Raw genomic sequence first — 21,588 nt, 5'->3', positions numbered from 1 at the left:
AGCATACTCCTTAGATGACACCCCATCAGCCATGCAGAAGACTACAACTGAACACTCAAAAATTGACTCTGACTCCAGTACAATATGTGGAATTCATAGGAGCCTGTCTAGGTGCAGTGGAGGCCAAAGCCTTTTCCCCACTACATAGGTTCAATACTCTAACCAAGCGGCGACATGACCCTGCTGTTCCTAGGCAGAGGAACGGCCATGGGGGCTCCATGTGCTGCCCCCACCCTGCCCCGAGCACTGGCTCCACAGCTCCCATTGGCCAGGGACCGCAGCCTCTGCCTAGGAGCAGCAGGGACATGTTGCTGCTTGTGGGGAGCCACCTAAGGTGAGCGCCACCTGGATCTGGCACACCAAAACCCCTCCCATGCCCCAACACCCTACCCCAAACCCTCTCCCACACCCAAACTCCCTCCCAGAGCTGGTGCCCCGCACCCTCTCCCACGCCCCAGCCCGAGCCCCCTTCTGCACCCAAATTCCCTCCCTCTTAGTTAACTGGAATTTTTTACTTACCGGCACCCCGCATTCCCTCAACATGCTGAATAACAAAGCTTTTACTTTATGTTGTTTTTGTATGTTTTCATGAACGTTGAGATTCTGGAGAACAAGATCTCAACTTCAGAGAGGTGCTGGTATGATGTACCAGCTCAGTCAGAGTCCTGCATAAAATGTGTAAATATTAAGAAAAGAGATAAATTGTTATGGTATTCCTGAGAGTATAAATAAGGTGTGATCTACACTTTAAAATTGTATCAATCCAACTATTTTGGTTAGGGCTGTATATATTTTTTTAACTGAAATAGTTATGCTGGTACAGTTCTTAGTGCGCATGCAGTTACAATGGTAGAAAGGTGCCTTATGTTAGTATAGTTTAGTTAGTATATTGTTGTACAGGAATAAGCTATACCAGCATAAGCACTTCTGTACTGGTAGAACTAGGGAGGTTGTACTGCTTTAACTATACCAGTATGATTAAATATATACATCTTTTATGTGTAGACAAGCCTTAAGGTGCGCTGGAATTAAATGGCATGAAAGAAAATTTAGTCTGAAAAACGGGAGGGAGGGGTGAGCGCTATTGGATTGTGGAATAATTTCCCAAGGGAAATAGTTGAGTGTCTGTGGTTAGTGTCTTTTAAAACTGCACTGGGTAATATATTATATACAGCAGCGGTTCTCAACCAGGGGTCCGCGAGCCCTTTCAAGAGCCCGAGCTGCAGCACCCCCACAGGGCTGAAGTCAGGAGCAAAGTTTGAAGCCCCAATCTGTGGCGCCCCCGTGGGGCTGAAGCTGGGAGGCATGGGGCTCAACAAGCCCCAATCTCCAGCGCCCCCTGGGGGCTGGAGCTGGGAGGCATGGAGCTGAATCCCAGAGCCCCAAGCCCTGGTGCTCTCCAGGGAGCAGAAACCTTGAGCACATGGACAGAGTTGGGGACATGAAGGTAAGATCTGTCTGGGCCGGGGACCTGGCTTCATGGCTGGCAGAGCCATTGGGGAACAGGGACCGCAGGAGAGCCCTCTCGGCACACAGCCCCTGCACCCTGAGCTACGCTCTCCCTGTGCCCTGAGCTACCCCCATGCCCACAGACAACCCCAGCTACCCCTCCCTGCACCTTGAGCTACCCCCATGCCTGCACACAGCCCCTAGCTACCCCTTCCCTATACCCTGAGCTATGTTGTCCCTGTGCCCTGAGCTACCCCCATGCCTGCACACAGCCCCTAGCTACATAGGCGCGGGAAGAAGAGGTGCGGGGGGCTGCTACTGGCCACAAACCTGCCCCAGCCTCGGCCCCCTTATCCCTGTCCATGTCCCCCCGCTCCTGGAGACATGGCCCTGCTCCTGGCCTCAGCTGATGGGGGAAGGGGAGGCACAAGGTAAAAAGTTTGGGGATAGTTTTGCTGGCTTTCAGCACCCCCACTATAAAAGGCATTCCAGCACCACTGCCTAGCTAACCCCCGCCCTGCACCATAAGCTACATTCTCCCTGCACACTGAGCTACCCCCTCCCTGCATTCTGAACTATCACCCTGCCCGCACAGCCACAGCTACCCTCTCCCTGCACCCTGAGCTACCCTCTCCCTGCACCTTGAGCTACCCCCCTGCCTGCACACAGCCCCAGCTATCCCCTCCCTGCATCTTGAGCTACCCCATCTGCATACAGCCCCTAGCTACCCTCCTGCCTGCACCCTGAGCTGTTTTCAAAGATTTTAAGCTAAGCCCCCCACCTTTGAGTTATAATTTTTGGTTGTGCCCCCCACCCCCCAACCGAGACAGGTGGGTGGCCTGCTGAGGTGAATCGGGGGTGGAGGTGGCATTCCCTCTCTGGACCCCACTGTGCAGAGCTGGCTCGAGCCCCGCTGGCTCCTGGCCGGCCCTCCCGCCCCCGCAATAGACATCAAACTATGTCTATGCCCAAGGACCCTGCCCCGAGGGCCCCCCCGCCCCCGCTGGGCCCTGGAGTTTTTAATAGCATTGGGGGGGCCTCAGAAAGAAGGAGGTTGAGAACCCTTGATATACAGGACAATCTTGTTTTGGCAGGGGATGGACTAAGTGATGTACAGTAATTGTTCTTAATTTCTATATTACAATTCATCAAAAGGCTAAGATTACACCGTGCCTTTTTCATCCAGCGACCTCAAAGTGCTTTTGTAAATGTGAATTCTGTCTTCTGAAGAAGGTGTCAGTAAGCTAGTTACTATTATACTCAGACAAACTGATGCACAGATAAGTAGGCTGAGTAATTTACCCAAGTTTTCACAGCCTGTGTGTGGGTGAAGTGCGAATAAAACCCAAGAATCCTGGTTCCCAGCCCCCTGCTTTATCCACTAGACAGGCTCCCTTTGTGTAAGAACGTGTAAGCATGTTTATATGTTACACTAATTCTGTTTATCTAGCCATTGCAGCTTTTCATGAGTTAATATGTGATTTCTCTGACTTTAATTTGTGAGGTTTATTAGGGAAAAATTAATTTAAAAACTCACTGGGAAACCAGTGGTATCTCATACCTAACTATTAAATTGCCACTGACTGAATTAATGAACCTTTGAACCTTCTGATTGTAGAAATCTTGAACGTCTTGTATTGAAACTTTATTTTTCCTGCTGGCAATAATGAAACTGGTGAGCTGCAAGCTTTGTTGACTTATCCATGCAATACAAACTGTAAAAAAAATCTAAAGTTCCTTCCCTAGGAAGTGTCTGCTTAGTCTTCCTGTTAGCACTTCCACTGCCGTTGTTCCTTCCCCTGTTGAAGGCTTGTTTCACAGACTGCTTCTATCCCCAGTAACAAAAAAACCCTAACCAGCCTTTTTGTTTCTTTTGACACCAACACAATATGTCAGCCTGTGCCTATGAGAGAGCTATATTGAAATAGCTTTCTTTGTGAATTTCTCATTGCTATTCATGGGTGGGGATTGTCGCTTAAGGGTCAAATTAGAACTCAGTCAACCAGAGCGATGACAGTGAGTGGAGCCAGCCTCCAGCTAGATTCCCCCTCCAAGTTCTGAAAAGCTGTTAACTTGGAGTTCATCACATACATTATATATTGGTTTTGTAAAATGCTCTTTTCATACGCACAGGCTGAATTCTGCTGAGTTTGTTCCTCATAGTCTATACTTTGTGGGCTCACCTTTTGCCCCATCTCATTACTTTCATCTTTGTCTGCATCTTAGGATATTTGTGCCCTTTCTGATGAGCTGTTGATCACTAGTGTTGAACTTCCATCATTTTAAGGAAAACTACTTATTTGAGTGAGATGGATTTTCTGTTATCTTCACTGGGATTATACTGTAGCAAACTTGTAACCCTTGACCCAAAGGAGTTTCAGCACTGAATCCTCCTACAGGGAGAATTTTATAAAGGGCAGATTAGAGATTCTTTGAGCTACATGTAGCTTGTTAGCTCCAAAGATCTGCCTTCATTCAGGTTCCCTGTAGGACTGAAGTTCAGGTGGTTACTTTAAACAGATCAAGGTAGTTTGTGGTTGCAGGCTGTAGCATAGTGTGTATCATAAAACTTGACCAACATCAGTGGATGTTATGTTGGGTTAAATTTCCAACATGGGTGCCTAAAGGTAAGCACCTAAATAAATGGCCTGGTGTTTTTTGTTTTCCATTGTTGCTGAGCATCCCCATCCTCGTAGAACTCAACTTGGAGGTGGGATATTCACACTTCTGAAAATTGGGTAACTCAAGTGCCTAAATATGACTCTGAGTGCCTGACATTAGACCCCCATGTTTTGAACACTTTGGACATAATGTCAAGTTGTACAAGTTTCTGAATCCTGAGTTCCAGAATTTTCAGCCCATGTAAGACACTAGCAATAAATTTCTCCAGTAACAAGTAAGTATTTCCATTGACAACATGTTGGCCAATCTGGCTGTCAGGATTAGCTTCTATAAATGTGGTTTCTCTTTTTCTTCTGAGTTATGCAGAAAATGCTATATATATATATATATATATATATTTAAATGCTAAATATGTAAATATATATATATATATATTTAAACTGTGACATTCATTCCATATGGAAAGGAGGACATTTGGAATGACCATGTTTAGAAAGAGGCTCTTGGAGCACTAATGCCTCAATAACTAACTTTTCTTCTCCTTCCTTCTATTGTAGCTGATTCTGCTTGAGGCTGCTGTCCTGCTTTCTCTACACTTTTCTAGTCTTAGTGGGTGATGTTACAGCATCTTTAACATTCAGACCCTAATACTCTACTAGGTGTGTATTGCTTGGTTTTCATTGCATGATTTCTAATGTTGCATGGGAGATAGCATTCACTCTAATGCTGCTTGTGTACTCTGGAAACTTTTAGCAAATAAACTGTGAATCAATAGACTTTTTCAATCCCAGTTTTCTGTTATGTTATTCTTTCTCCCCTTCAGATGCACGTAGCTACTATGCCCATACATACACATACATATCACGTTCTGTTTTGCTTTCTCTTATTTGCCTATATTCAGGATACTTCTTGTTACTTGCCACAGCAGTATTCCCTGTTAGTAGGACTCGTTCCTGCTTGGATGCAAACTGGGTTGTGAGAGCAGCAGCAAACCATCAGAGGGGCTGAGTATGTTGTTATTCATGAGGTGAACAGGCTATGCAGGCTACTGGGCACACAAGAAAATGGTCACATGCCATGGGATACTGAAGAGCTCTCTGAGAAGCACCTTTTCCTGAGAAGGTTCTGACACATCTCTGCCACCAACTGGCAGACCCTGCTCTGTTTCTAACTGTAGCTCGCTCAAGTACCCACTATTCTTCATTCGCAGGAGGAATAACTGTGAATCCTATACCTGAATTGACTGGAGTGTTTAGGCTAGGATTTTCAAAGCAATGTAAGGGAGTTAGGTGCCCCCACTGAATTTCAGTTAGGGTATGTCTCCATTGTAGCTGGAAGTGAGTCTCTTATATGGGTAGACAGACTCATGCTGGCAGGGCTCAAGCTAGTGTACCGAAAACAGCAGTGTGGACGTTGCAGCTTGGGCAGCAGCTCAGGATCCCAAGCCCGCCCGACCCCCTGGGTCTGAGTTTGGGTGCTTAGCCCAAGTCTCTGCTGGAGTTTTAAGTGACCACACGGCTATTTCTTAGCATGCTAGCTCATGATCTGCTAGCACAGGAGTCTACCTAGGGCTGGGAGGCTGGCTCCCAGCTGCAGTGTAGACATACTCCTAGAGATCAGTGCCTCGCTCCCTCAGGCTCTTTTGAAAACCCCAGGCAATACCCTTCCTCCACCCCCACCAGACCCACTCTCCCATTAGTCCAGAATGCACAATTCAGTGAACAATTAGGGCTTTACTCACATTGCTGAGCACAGTGCAGAGATATGTACACAAAAGAGAGAGAATCTGGAAGTCTCTGCACAAATCCTGAACAAACACAGAGGACTGCTCACTAGCACGTTGACTCTTCGTAGGACAAAATTCTTAGGGACAAATCTCCCCTTTGCAGAAGACTAGCAAAAGGCCTGTGCAGTCCATAAATCTCAAAAGATACATACTGTAAAACAGGACATGAGTTGGATGTAAGTGGTGCATAGCTCTTTTGCCGGTCCTTTGCATCAGGGGGAATTTCACCCTAAGTGATCACTTAAACCAGGGGTTCTCAACCTTTTTCTTTCTGAGGCTCCCCACAACACGCTCCAAAATCTCCAGGGCCCAGCTGGGGAGTGGCAGGGGGGGGTGGCTCAGGGCTCTGGGCTGGGAGGTGGAGAGGAGGCCTCAGGCATAGGTGTAGTTTGATGTCTATTTTGGGTGGGCAGGGGACAGCAGGGGTCGAGCCAGCTCTGCACGGGATCTGGGGAGGGAGCGCCACCTCCACCCCCTGACTCACCTCAGCAGGCCACCCCCTGTCTGGGTTGTGGGGGAGGGGTCGCAACCAAAAATTGTAACTCAAAGGTGGGGGGCTCAGCTCAAAAAGTTTGAAAACAGCTCAGGGTGCAGGGTAGCTAGGGGTTGCATGAGGGAAGGGGGGTAGCTAGGGGCTGTGTGTGGGCAGGGGGTAGCTCAGGGTGCAGAGAAGGGGGTACCTAAGGGCTGTGTGCAGACAGAGGGGTAGCTCAGGGTACAGAGATTGGGTAGCTAGGGGTGTGTGCCAGGAGGGCTCCCCCTGTGGTAGATGCTCCCTGAGGGCTCTGCCAGCCACAGAGCCGGGTCTCCCCACCCAGATGGCTTTTACCGGCTGCATGAGCAAAGGGGGCTGGGAGCTGGGGAGCAGCTTCAACCCCCTGCAGCAGCGGGAGATGAGGGAACACTGTGGCTGTCTGCTCCGTGGCACCAGCCAGAGCAGCAGCTGTCCCACACTGCCCAGCTCTGGCTTCCGGCCTCCGACCTGGCCAGGGGACGGGGAGAGAAAGAGGTGGAGAGTGAGGGTGGAGTGCCCCGGGTCTTCCCTGCTCTTGCACTGTAGTTTGGGGTGGGTGAACACCTCTGTGTCCCCCAACTCTGCCTATGGGCTCAGGGCTTCTGCCCCGGGGGGAGCACCGGGGCTCAGAGCTCCGGAATTCAGCCCTCCTGTTCCCAGCTTTGACCCCACAGGGATCGCCGGGAATCAGGGCTTCAATCCCGTGGCTCCTGGCTTCATCCCTGCAAGAGGTGCTGGGGCTGTGGGTTTTAGCGTGGGGCTCCGCGACCCCTGAAATGGTTTGTGGACCCCCCTGGGGGCCAGGGACCCCCTGTTGAGAACCGCTGACTTAAACAACTAGTTTTTGCTTATGTTGACCCATATGAGGCAGCTTGGTGCATTGATTCTAAATATGAGCAATCAGAAAAAACAGATCAATTTACTGCTAGTCTGTATTCTAGCTGTAATACAACATAAAAGGACATTTAGAATCACATAGGTAGGACAAAATAGATTTGCTTTTGTCAGCATAGCCTTTGACACTCTTTGTGCAGTTGTTTGCTGTGTTTAAAGTAAGTCTCTAGAATTGCAGCACAAGGAATAATCTTTACCTGGCTGCTATAGTTTAAATATTTTTCATTTATTTATAGGGTTTTCCAGCACACTTTAATTTATTTACAAATGGTAGCAAATTGCAAGTGGCAGGCTGCCTAACTAACTTCATGAGTCAGTACTTTTTTTTTCTAGAAAAGACTGCTGATAGTGTAAATTGTTCAAACACTAGGTAAATAATTGGAAATGCAATCAACAGAAAGCAAGTATTTATCTACTAATAAATCATTTGAAATGCATATGTCAGTCTTTGTCCAACCGTTCTTAAAAGGCATTTAGTGATTCTGCTGCTGTTTCTGCCTAGCAGTCAGAATTTTTATGGTCACTAATTGTGCATTTATTTTCTGCCTGTGTTTCTCTTTGCACAAAGAAAAGAAACACAATATCTATGGTTGCAAAGAGGCTCACATGTTATTTCCTTCATGGAGAGCTATAGGATACTCTAGAGATTGATATTATTTATATCATCTCATTTTTGCAGATGGGGAGAGGTTCTCAGTTGCGTGGCATTAGCAGCCATTTACATTTATTCAAGGATTTTCTGAAGGGGAATCTTTGTCACGTGTTCTCAGAGCATGGCTTGAAAAGTATACAGCAGCTCAGTGATCAGCCATGTCTTTTTCCTTTGTATTAATGACACCGCTGCTTCAAGTCATCAGTTGGGGGGAGGAGGGGCAGGCAGGACTCTTCATTTTTCAGACTTTTGTTGTTAGATGTTCCTAAGGAGAAAGACAGTGTGAACTCTCTAGAATTTTATTTTTATACTGCTAGGGGAAAGTAGATTTGTAATTTGTTTAAAGTAATTTATACCCCATTTTGGTGTCCTCTCCTTCACCTCACTCCCAACTAATTCCCTTTTTGTAGTTAGACTATGGAAGCATCTTATAGGAATATTTCCAGAGTACCACAGAGATAATAGAAACAGGTCATGAGTGATGCATTGTGTGTTCTGGAGAAAGCTTTGTTAGCTCAGGCCAAGAGAGATGCTTGTTGATCACTCAAAGCCATTACTTTTCTGAATCTCTAAATTTTGAATGAGCTTTAATTCATGGTAGGTTCATCTGCTAGAGGCTCTGCTTCAGAAAGATCTTGAGTTTACTGTGCTTCCTCTTAGAGGCTATTAGAAGAAGCAGGGTAAGCTTTGTAGTACTGAGTTTTCCACAAAAACAATGAGGAGTTTTCCACAGGAACTCAGCTTCAACCTGCTCTTGAGTTGAGGAATGTAGGGGAACATTTGGAGAGGTGACACCAGGACTTCAACTCATCACATCTATTTTCCTCCTGTTAAAATCACATATGGCAGATCTCTATTTATAGTCTGCGGACCACTGTACAGTCCACGAACCACTCCCAGGGGGTCTGAAGAGCTGCTAACAGTGGGGAGGTATCTGTCAGTTTTCAAACAGCGTCCTCCATAGGGACGCAAGTTCAGGACTCTTAAGATTTCCAGAGGATTTTTGGATCAATAAATTAATAAGACGCTTGTCTGCACCCTGGTTTGTCTCTGCCAGGTGTTCCTTTGATATAAATTCAGCCATGATCAAACTTGTGGATGACTCCAAAATTAGAGGGGTACCAAATAAAGGATAGAACCAAACTGCTCTGCAATGATGGGAGATTAGAAAAGTGAGGGCTGCAGACAACAACCAGGGGAAATTCAGTCCTAACAGATGAGAAGCCCTACAAGTAGGAAGAGTTACACAAACCTTGTTCTCCATGCAGCAAGTGCACTGCATATCATTGCTAACCTCTGCTACTGTATCGCAATTTGACAGCATTTAATAGAACTAGGAGAAAGGAATGATTTGCTGCTTTCTGCATATGGTATTCCTCGGTGTTCTTCAGTTCATACACTGCAGTATTAATGCAGACTTTGAATGTTTACATATCCCTTAGTTCTGCATGGGTGCAGAAGGGATGTGGGAGAGGGAACAAAGAACTTTCTCTTCCCATGGCACCCTTACAGAGCAGCTCGTTACAGACTAGCACAGTCAATCCGTAAGACTAGCATGGCTGGTGGTGGCAGTCTTCCATCTGCCAGTGAAGAAGGTTGGTTGCAGGGGAGAGTGCATGTCTACAACCTGTTAAAGGTTGGTGGATCTGAGTTAGCCAGAATTCCTTCCATGGTTCCAGCTGCAACTTGAGCCCCTCCACACCTCACTACTACAGGGTTGTGCCTTGAAGACACAATCCAGCCCAAAGTCTACAAAATACCATGAAGATTCTATTGTGAAATGCCAAAAAAGAAGAAACAAGCCATTGAAGGAAATTAGACTTGTTATGGTGACAGTAGAGGTCATCTGTTTTTCAGGCGAGACTGAAGAAGAGTGCATAATTCCTTCGCTTTTCCATACAGAAAAGGATCTTGGGCTACTCCTTAGGAGTTAACAATAAGTTGCAGGGCTGCAAGAGTACTTGGTGGGTTTTTTGTAGATAGATAACAAAAGGAACTAGTGGCTTATAGGTTGAGCAGGTAACTATACCCTCTGAATCACATAGAAATGGGATAAAGCCCTTTGAAAGGACTTATTAAGAATTGTTTTCAGTACTGTGGCTTCTGACAAGACGGGAAACTTGCTTGAATTGTGGGGAAAGCAGATAATATTGCCTTGTGAGTGCCTGAGTTCCAGATATTGTAAATAGTGTACTCATTATAGTTTAGTTTCAGTAAAGAGATTGAATTGAAACCACCATGCATCTTTACATAATGTCCATAATTGTTATATCAAAATATTTTGACTCTTCATTAACTTTATACATTTGCAACGTCAGTGGGAAGTTGAGCTTCATGCATCACACACATGCTGAGAGGGCTTATTATGGAGAACATCTTAAAAATGACATAGTCAATGCAGAGACATCTCAAAAGAAACTTGATTGATTTGCTGTGTTTTTCCAACATGTGGAGACAAGCAAACCTGTACATTTTCCTTGGAAAGTGTCCTTTTGTTTTTCCTCATTTACATCAGTAGCAAGCAGCTGCATGACTGACTGCTATGTGTGAAAATTCTCATTGGTTATCATGCATGCAAATACCCTGGTAATACAATCTGAGAGAAGGTGGTGAAATCATGGCTTAAAGAAACTTCATCTGTAAGCATGTTCTGTGTTATAATTTGCCACCCCTTTCTCTCATTATAGCATGAACATATTTTTGTCCAACTTGCTAAATTTACAAGGATCCTTCAAAATGTGTACCCAATTAGTGACGTTGCTAGGACAAATGAAGTATAAAACCAATAAGGGTGTGGCATTTGTTGTCCAGAAGCATGAAGCTTCACTGTTTGAAAGCTTTAACTATTATCATCCATTCTGTGAAAGACAAAGATGCCAGATGAATAGTTATAAAGAATATGTTCTTCCAGCAAAAAAGAGAAAAGTAATATTATCTTTATATCCTTTTAAAAGTACATTATTATTTGCACAGTGAAATTAGTTTTGCAAGAGGCATGAAAATCTCTTGAGACAGAAGTTTTAAAAGAAAGATCAAAGGAATTAAATAATAATTCTATATAAGGTGAGCATTTTTTTTAAACAGGGAAGCCTTGGGGTAATTACTTTTAATTTAAAATCAAATCAATGGATGGAAATGAAGTCTTTTCAAAGAGCAATTAGAGTTTGCATCTTAGAGTGAATGCTATTTAATAGAGTAATTAACATGTGCTTTTTATTCTTAACCTCTGACCTGTGCCCTCCTGCCCCTTTACCTAACCCTTTCCATTTGCCCTGGTCAGTTAACAGGCAGGAACATTTGAGAACAATCATGGATGATTATGATATCAGGTCTGCTGCCAGCATTTTGGCATCTGTTAAAGAGCAAGAGGCTCGTTTCGAGCGGCTCACCCGTGCACTTGAAGAAGAGCGACGCAATGTCTCCTTGCAGCTTGAACGTGCTAATCAGCCCTCAGAACGAATGAGCATGTGCAACATTGGCAATGGTCAGCCACTGGCAACTGCGTGGCAGCAACTTGTCCTGCAGGTAACAGCCTGCTTCTCTTACCTGTCACTAGAATTCACACCTCCCAGAATATCCCATTCCAGAAAGTAAAGAGCCTCTCCCAATTTATTTGTCATCAGCATTTCATTCCATAGTGTGTATTATGAAACAGAAAAACACTGAACTCAGCATATTTGTTTGACTAATTGAGGTAGCATGGATTACAGCACCTAGGATAAAATGTTACTCTCATCTCTTTTTACCCCTAAGGATGCTTCCTAAAAATGATAGCTCTCTGATAATTAAACCCCAATAAAGACCTTCACACCGGCTCTTATAGCTATGTGCTTGCTACATGTGATGCTATCACTATGCTTTTAAAAGCAGGGCCAAACCGTGATGTCATTATCAAGTAAAGTTTTCTTTTGAAGTCAACTGGAGTTTGATAGAACAGGGACTGGGTGAAAATGGTGGATTTCCTCTGTTAAGGACTGCAAGCCTACTCCTTGAGTAAGGACTTCAGGATTTGGCACATCGTGTTTATTCAAATGAAGGACTTTGTTCTAAAGTTACAAGCTCTGATCTGTATGTTTGTCTGTTCATAAATCCCAGCCATAGTTTTGCCTCCCGCTTGCTCCTTAACTCTTTTAATGTGAAGTGACAAACTGGTTGTATTTCCAACTGATTCTTTAAACTAGCAAATGATTTGAAAGCCTGTGGCAAATAATGCAGCAGAAACAGTAGTATTGGGAAGGCTGTGGTCCATAATGAAACCCTGATCTGCTAGGGACTTTAGAGCTTGCTTCAATCATACCAGACTCTTGCATTGATCGGTACATGGGTAGGGTTCATGTGATGTCAAAACAGCTTTATGCTAATACATTTTTGGTGGGCAGTATTTCATAGAAGCTGTCCAAGTCAGAGAGTTCTTTCTGGGTGTTCAGTAGCTTACAAATTCAGTGGGTAGATATAGAGGAATTTATTTTGTGAAAGACAGCTGTACAAAACATGGCTGCCATGTTACTCCCTCTAGTCACTGTTTGTTTATCCTTAGCATCTGTTTTCAATTAGGACATTCAGTCACAAAGAATTGGCCTTTACTGCTTGGGCTAAAGGAGTAACTCCATTAGCTGTTAGCAGTTGTAAGTTGTTATCCTGATGATTAGCCACTAGAGGGGGATGCTGCATACATTTTAGAAGAATGGTACACCTGCACCTTTGCTTTTTCTGAGTGACTTTGTGAAAGGTGCCAGATCAGGTACAGTATGAGCTTTCCTGCATGGCTATGCTTTAAAGCCCAATCAACTCCTATTAAAATCAATAGAAGGATTGATGTAACCAGGCCCTAAGTTATCCTTCTTCCGAAAGGGACCACCTGTATAAGTAAAAACCAGAGTTCAGTCTACATGTGTGTTCAATCCTTGGCCTCTTTGGGGGCTATTCATGAAATGCTTCATTTGTAAATCATTAGTGTTCAGCTTTACATTCACTGTGCGTTTCATCATGAAGGGTACACCCAGCACTTTACAGGCTATATGCTACAGTATATAGGGATCTGTCACTAACCACTGAAAGGCAGCCATTTTTGAATGGCTGTAGATCATTGGTGGGTGACAGATCTCTGTGTAGTAAACAATCTCAAAAAAGATCTATTAGAACTGGAAAAGGTACAGAGAAGGGCAACAAAAATTATTAAGGATATGGAACAGCTTCCATATGAGAAGAGATTAAAAAGACTGGGATTATTCACTATGAAAAAGAGACAACTAAGGGGGGATGTGATAGTCTATAAAATCATGAATGGTGTGGAGAAAGTGAATAAGGAAGTATTACTTATCCCTTCTCATAACATAAGAACCAGGGGTCACCCAAAGAAACTAATAGGCAGGAGGTTTAAAATAATCATAAGGAAGTACTTCTTCTCACAATGCAGAGTTAACCTGTGGAACTCAATGCCAGGGGATGTAGTGAAAACCAAAAGTATAACTGGGTTCAAAACAGAATTAGATAAATTCATGGAGAATAGGTCCATCAATGACTATTAGCCAAAATGATCAGGGACACCACCCCATGCTTTGGGTGTCCCTAAACCTCTGCCAGAAGCTGGGACTGGACGACAGAGGATTGATCACTTGATAAATTACTCTGTTCAGTTCATTCCCTCTGAAGCATCTGGCACTGGCTGCTGTTGGAAGACAGGATACTGGGCTGGCTGGACCATTGGACTGACCCAGTATGGCCATTCTGGCTTTCAAAAACGTAACCTTGTAGCTAATATTAGAGTTTTTCCATTTGAATCTACAAAGGGAATTATATACCAAATCTAATTATCCCATCTGGAATTTGGGCAAGAAATGAGGATTAACAACCCGTTCTTTTGGAAAGTGCCATATAATCTGTAATGACCCCTGTGACCAGGGCTTCTGTTTTACATCTTGTCTGACAGTTGGGGTGGACACTGGCCAAGAGACTTACTCAGTGAAGTATTTGTAGAGAAAGCTTTGCTGTATGCCTGCAGCAGCATCACTGCTTGCCCTTGTAATAATGCACTCCCGAGCTTCTCCCAGACGTCATTATTAGCTTCATTTTCGTTCTTTTGTTTTATTTTAAACAAAAAATGCTTTAGAAAAGGGAAGAGGACAGAAGCAAAGTGTGAGAATTGTAATAGTTTCCTGAAGTCCTTTAAAAACAAAATCAAGGACTTATGCAAATGTTGTTTCTAATTCATTCTAGATACCTTGTCAGCTGTACTCCTTTTTTTATTTTTACACCAACCTTAAGCTGTTCGTTATCTCAACAGCATATTCTTGTTCTAGGCTGCAAGCAGCTCAGCTAGCCATTTCACTAAATGGAAAGAAAAATAATCTTATGTCATTCTGTCTGTTCAGCGTGAGCTTGGAGCGCACAAACAGCACAAGCAAATTGTACTCCATTTGTCTACGTTTGCTGCATATGCTTCAGGCATTATTTAGCAGTGTACATCATCTCTTAACCGCCACCAGGAAATGTCAGATGGGCAAATAATGTCAGAGATGCACTCTAATTGCAAAAAGATTTTTACTTAAGTGTAGCTATTTAAATGGGGGAAAACATGGAGGGGGGGTTGCTGAAGGCTTTTAAAAATATTTGTTTTGATGTCCAGGAAAGTCATTTCACCACCTCTCCCACTATAAATACTGCAGAAAAGGTTTGTTCACATGTTAATTGGAAAGGTCTGGAATGATGCTTGAAGTCTTTTTGTCCACAGAACCAAATACTATGATGTACCATGAAGGGGAAGATTTGTTTAAATATTGTTACCACGTTATGACCCCCCTGAGAGCTGATAAACAGTTGTAACTCCCATTGACTTCATTGAATTTTGCCTGAGGAAAAACTGGGGGAGCTCAGTTGTACTTGGCTTGCACAGTCCTTTGTTGGAGGCAGCACGCCTGCCAAAGTTCCTGGGTGTGCAGGGGCTGGGTGCTTGCCTCTTGTACTTTCCTTGGTCGGGGGATGATTAACTAACTCCATGTGGGCAGCCAGCTCTGCTGGCAAGTGTGATTCCTGGAGAGAGGAGTAACAAGTTCTATGTGGTTAATGCGGCTAAACAAACCTGGGTAAATGCATTTTATACCATGTGTCTCTTCCAAGTTGTCTCCAAAGGAAGCTTCATGTAGAGGGCATTGCAGTAATCCATTCTAGAAATCCAGAAAGCCATGGATCACAGTGTCAGGGGCTACAATCATAAGAGGAAGCTGTAACTGCCTCCCTAGATGCTGTTGGAAAAAGGGCCCTCTAGAACACCTAGACCACCTTAGATGCAAAGAGAGTCAAAACAAGAGCACACTGGCAGATCATGAGTACTCTGGTCTATCTTGCCACTCAGACAAGCTTGCCCCTGTGATAGATGGTCCCTTACACCACAAATCACAACAATATTCAGGTTGCTCCCATTCCCAAAGGACCGGTCACTTACCCAGGTCAGTTGCATCTCAGATCTCAAGCCAAAAACAAGGCTTGAGCCAATCCTATAATAAACTAACTAAAAGTTTATTAACTATGGAAAAGAAATAAAGAGTTATTTACATGTTTAAAGCAAGTTAACATACTCACACAAATGACAGGTTTCAGAGTAACAGCCGTGTTAGTCTGTATTCGCAAAAAGAAAAGGGGGACTTGTGGCACCTGAGAGACTAACAAATTTATTTGAGCGTAAGCTTTCATGAGCTACAGCTCACTTCAGCGGATGCATTAGCTCACGAAAGCTTACGCTCAAATAAATTTGTTAGTCTCTAAGGTGCCACAAGTCCTCCTTTTCACACAAATGAGTTGTAGTGTTAGGTTTCAAAAGATGATAGAAGCTGCTATGATATGCAAGCTCTATATGTTCTTTAGGGCTAACCAAAGCTAAATGGTTGGGGATCCCTTGCTTTTACTTAAAAATCTTTGCCCCTCAGAGTTCAAGCATCATAGAGATAACAGTTTCTTATGGACTTTTATTCCATTCCCCCAGAGCTCAAGATAATGGGACAAGGGTTTGTGCACACAAAGTCTTTTGTCCACTGATGTTATACATGGCTTGTCTGGTGTCTGTGGGCATTCTTTTGTTGGGAAGGAGACGACACTTCTTGTGGTAAACTAATCATAGGACTGGAAGGGACCTCAAGAGGTCATCTAGTCCAGTCCCCTGCACTCAGGGCAGGACTAAGTATTATCTAGATCAGAGGTGGGCAAACTATGGGCTTGTGGGCTGCGTCTGGCCCGTAAGGCCTTTCAATCCAGCCCTCGAGCTCCCACCAGGGAGCAGGGTCAGGGGCTTGCCCCATTCTGGGACTCTAGAGCCTGCACCCCCAGAGCCCGCACCCCCACCCCAGAGCCCACACCCCCAGCCAAAGCCTTCACCCCCTCCTGTACCCCAATTTTGTGAGCATTCATGGCCCACCATACAATTTTTATACCCAGATGTGGCCTTCAGGCCAAAAAGTTTGCCCACCCCTGATCTAGACCATCCCTATAATATTTAAGACTTGTTAATGCTTCCCCCCCGACTGGGGAGTTTATAGTATCAGAGCAAAAACTTCCACAGTCTCAGAGAAAACACTTAAATATTACCTTTTAATCTGGGATACAGATTTTGTAAGTGAAATTAATTCATGCAGCAATTTACAAGCATTTCACAGACTAACACATTTTTATAAATCAAATGCCTATTTTAACAATACTAACACACAGTAACCCAGACTGGTTTCCAGCTATGCATTTGTCAGTGTTCAGTCAGGCTTAGGGGCCTTGCATGAGCTGTCACCTGGCCTGCCAGTATCACAGCCACCCTTAAAAATGGCATAGGAAGCCTTTCCTGCCCTACAACACGTTAATAGTGTAAAGTTTAAGTGCATATTCATCTTACAGTGTTCATTCTGTTAATAGAAATTCTTGCTAAAACCCATACCACCTCTAGCTCCATTCAGGTCAGTGTATTCTTCTGTAGCTTTGGGCACTAGAAGCTATGTGACTGGCCCTGGCTATATGTTACCAAAACTGAAATCCAGTTTCCCTCAAATGAGCAGAGCCAGCTGTCCAGGCATTCTTGTTTGCTTCCCTACATGTTGCTGTAGAAGACAAGACTGGAAAAGGATGACTCTGTAGTTTGATGTCCCAAGGTGTCAGGGTACTCGCAGCATAGATGGATTTGGACATTTTATCCTTTTACCGGTGCAGACATAGCACAATAACTTTTTAAGTGTGGTATTTATGAATAGAGCGTATCTTGTTTCTTTCACAAATGTTTAAAGACTCCAGTGATGATGTGATTTTTTTCTAAGCTTGATAAACCTTAAAACCCTTCATGTGTGAGGGATTTTATTTAATCTGCCTGCTTCTATTTCACTTTGTTTCAAATCAAACTTCAACTTAGTTCCTACTGTGAGCAGTGGAACGATAGAGAAAAGATATGAAAGTGAACATGTGTAGGGTCTTTACTATAGCACCCTGAACTGCAAAGAGGAGCAATGTTGTCATTGGATCGCGGCTAACCATTCCGAGCACATAATATTTTAATATTAAAGAACATTCTTTTTAATAAAAACAGCTCACAGACATGAAACTTATAACAATAAAAGGCCAGATCCTTAGCTGGTATACATTGGCATTAACTTCAATCAAGCTAGGGCAATTCACATCAACTGGAGATCTGACCAAAAATATTCACATTCAAAGGCTCCTGCCCCTATCAATACACTGACAACTTCCATTCATGTTAATGCTTCATAAAAAAAAAAAAAAAAATACAGCGGCTAGCTTATCCCAATGACTACAACACAACAATACTTTGATCTCTCCAGTCTTCTTTCCAGTGATCTTGCAGTGCTTTACAAGGATTTGAAAGTGTTTTCCCGCTCATGCAAGGTAGGCAAGTATCCGTGTTTTACAGAGTGGAAAACTGAGACACAAAAACTAATTGACTCGCCCAAGGTTTTACAGAGACTCTGTGGAATAATGTGCAGTAGATCCCAGATCTTTTTAACTCTGTGTCCTGTGCCTTGCCCACAGGACTGTCCCTCCTGCACGTTGAATTGAGACCATTAAAATGGAGTCTGAAAAGACTTAAAATTGACAAAATAACCTACTGAATTAAACTGTTCATTGCATTTCATGGCTTTGACCTTGATTTCTCATTCTTTTAACCTATATTTCGTGAATGCTCTACAAATAGAGCTTAGAATTTTCTTTAACAGTTGGCTAGGGCACTGGCAGGTAGCTTATACCCAAAATGGAATGTGCAAATACAATATATAGAATTACAAAACCTGGTATTAAAAGAATTGTGGACATGAATTTACTGTGAGGCACATTGTGTCTTAGAATGTTAATAATCTGTCACCCATTTGCATTCTTGCTGTTTAAACTGATGGTGTTAGTACTGTGAGTTCTGTAGATCCCTACTGTGCTTTATGGAATACTGTTTCATGGGAAATAATAGTTCCCACTGGGGAAGGAAAACTGGATTTAGTGTTGTATAGAGAACATGGAATTGGCATACATTGCTAAGCAGTGAATATTGACTGAACAGTGGGTGTAGGGGAACCTGTGTGGTGATTCTATACCTGTTCCTCCCAGCATGTGTTTTGTTCATGATGAGCTGTCTTAGGAGACCTAGGATTGGAAACTATAAATACAATTAGTACGTTGATTTTGTTTTCAATGGCTGTTTTCCCCGAGTGGAGTGGCAAAGTAACACAATATAGAAACATGGGTTTTTCACATTTTGATCAAATAACCTTAAACTATTGTCTGGCTCAGTGTTAGTCCAGCAGCTCCACAGCTTCAAAGATTTATTTCATCTTGTAAACTTTTTGGGTTGTGATCACACCATGTAAAAACCCAACACGGAGGGAAAAGGTGCAAAGATGGGCAATAAGTTACATCTTCAAAGCAGTGCTCTAGGATTTGCTGTGTGGCTCTTGCTATTGATGGGAGTTAGGAAACTAATCCTTGTGCACCATTTTGAAAGTGTCCCTCTAATTTAATTAGTGTATCAGAGCAAATTGCATCCCTATCAGGATGCTATCACATTACACTTAAGTTACTACTTAATGCTCTCATCTGATTTTATTCACGTTTTTGTTCATCTAAGTGCCTGATCCTGCACTTAGGCCAATGATGAGCGTCTGTATGCCTGTCCTGTCAAATCAGCACCGCTGAGCAGTTGTGCAAATGCATTAGTACCATTGCATGCCCATACATCTGAGGGTAGGACTGAGTCTCTTGTTTGTACCTTTTGTTATACAACACAGAGTAATTTGCTCTCTTAAACGTCGCTAACTGAATGAAGCATTTCTCTGGAGCATGGTTTGTGATTATCCTATTTGTGAAGGGTTATTACAGATTCACTAAGGCCAGGTGCCATACAGATTTTACTGTTTCACGTAGGGTTCTATGAATGGGTTGACTCATTGCCAGGCATGACATAGCAGCTCTGTCTCTGCTGAGGGTCTCCAACCCATGGCCTCTCCACCTCTGCAGTGGCCTGCAGAGGCACTGACTTTCCAATTTCCGGGGAGTGCTTAACCCCTGCTGTGCCCCACAGCCCACCTTCATTCCACTTCTTCCCTCAAGCCCCCACCCCAACACTGCTTCTTCCCACCCCTGCCCCAACTCTTCTGCCCCCTCCCTCCACCTCTTCCTTCCCCCACAGTGCCTCCTGCACTCCTGAACAGGTGATCATACGGCGGACAGGAGGTGCTGGGGGGGAAGGAGCTGATTGATGGGGCCTGCTGGCAGGTGGGAGCCATAGGCGGCGGGTGAAGCCCCACTTTGAGGAGGCTAGCCAGCCAGCCCCGCCCCTTCTGCCCAAGGCCCTGCCTCCCCGCATGCCAAAGCCCCGCAACCCACCCCCCCATAACAGGAGGAGCCCTGAGGCCCCCCGTGACCAGAGGAGCCCTGGCTCGCCCACCCTGGGCCAGCCCCCACAGTGCCGGGCTGCGTGCCACTCCAGGCGGCTCCCCACCTGAGTTCGAGCGGGCCCCCACCTGAATGCCGGACACTAGAGCCAGCACCCCTCCCGCCCCACAGCCAGTGGCCCCAATGCCCAGTGAAGCCACCTCACTCCCCTGCCAGACCCCTGTGCCTGCTGCTTGCTTGCAACATCCCTCCTCACTCCCCCGCCCCAAGGAGAAGCGATGTGCTGATCAGCATCAAGACCTGCGGGGGGGGGGGGGGGGATGTAGTGCAGGTAGGCAGGTGATGGCAGCCGGAGCCGGTGGTGGGTGGGAGGGCCTCAGGGAAGGGGGCAGGGCCACCGTGGCCCTCTGGTGGCTGCGCCAGGGAAAGCTCCTATTATAGCTGTCTGTGGTGGGAGCTGATTGCCAGGGCTGCGCGGGGTGGAAGGGGCGGCGAGCACCCACTATTTTTTTCCATGAGTCCTCCAGCCCCAGAGCACCCACAGAGTTGGCGCCTGTGATGGCCTTCCTCTTCCTGTACTTGGTCCTCCAGCTAAGATCACTTCAAAAGTCTCTTCACCTCTGGGGTAGTCCATAAACAAAAAAGGAAGGGGAATTAATGCAAAGAAACTGAATTAATAAGAGAGAGGGGAATGACTCCCTCTCAGATGTGTCACGATCTGGCCCATCCTTCCCTCAAGGACGGGGTTTAAGGCAGTGGTTGTCTGGGAAGCTCCTCCCTCCGGAGCAAAGGGTTGAAGGTCTGTTCTCTTCCCTCACTTGCCCACAAGCGAGCTGTTCTGCTCCCCTTTTAAACAACTCCTCCAGTCTGTGCTTGTGCCTTGCAGATGTGGTGGGGTGGAGCTAGCTAAGCCTAGAGCTGCACCTTAACCCCTTGTTCTCCAGTGTGGGGTTTGTATAACTCACAGATTCTGATTTTTTTTTTGACTGAAATATTTAAATTAACCTGAGTGTGGATTGGAAGCAGTTATACCAGTATAAAAGAGCCTTAGACTGGTATAACTGCATCCCCATTCTGGGAATTTTACTGCTTTAACAATTCCAAACTGGGATAGTAAAAGCAGTAGAAAAGCTATTTGTAGATCAGGCTATTTCTAAAAAAAAAAGATTCCCACCATTTCAATTGTCAGTGCTCTAGCCCGACGAGCTTTTGTTACTGCCGTTTTGATTAGACTTGCCTTTTTGCAGGTTTAACTAACATGGTACTACATAGTAGTAATACAGGTCCAGACTCTTGCCACACTAGGGCTTTTGCCTTAGAACTAGTGAGAACACTTGAAATAAATTTCTCCAACACAGGGCATGTCCACATCCTATATCATCCTTGAATCCGTATATCGTTTTATTTCTTGCTTTGCCTTTGTTTTAACTTAACCAAGGCATTAGGGAGACGTAGGGGTTTAAGGGAACATGAGGGAGGAAAGACTTGAGAGATTCCAAACTGGCTGTCTTTGTCAGGACAACTTGAAAACCCAGCTCAAAATGCCATTAATCAACCAAGTTAAGAGTAACCCCACTTCAATCTTTTTCCACTGTGCAAACGTGCATCTGGCTGCTCAAGCAAAACCAACTTGCAAAAACAAAGCTACTGAATGTTTCATGTTTAAAATTCTCATCACTTATTTTTCTGGAGCCAGCTGAAACAGAGAAATTAAAAATAAGCAAGTGTTGATTTTTTAATTTATTTTTTGATAAGGAAGTTTGCTGTCTGCTGTATTTTGTGTCAGTAATTGAGTGTCAGCATTTT

The 21,588-nt window shown here is 44.4% G+C and overlaps 1 protein-coding gene across 2 annotated transcripts in view; it reads left to right on the top strand.

Annotated features, from left to right (window-relative positions):
• The first annotated feature begins 11,226 nt into the window (after positions 1-11,226).
• The window catches only part of ARVCF (ARVCF delta catenin family member), a 228,761-nt gene continuing 218,399 nt past the window's right edge, over positions 11,227-21,588 (top strand). For both annotated transcript variants that reach the window (XM_077834996.1, XM_077834997.1), the window contains exon 1: positions 11,227-11,442. In XM_077834996.1, coding sequence (XP_077691122.1) covers positions 11,227-11,442 — 216 coding nt within the window. The remainder of the gene's footprint in view (positions 11,443-21,588) is intronic.

Source organism: Eretmochelys imbricata, chromosome 15 (assembly GCF_965152235.1).
Source record: "Eretmochelys imbricata isolate rEreImb1 chromosome 15, rEreImb1.hap1, whole genome shotgun sequence".
NCBI lineage: Eukaryota > Metazoa > Chordata > Testudines > Cheloniidae > Eretmochelys > Eretmochelys imbricata.
This window is presented reverse-complemented; position numbering and strand designations above follow the sequence as displayed.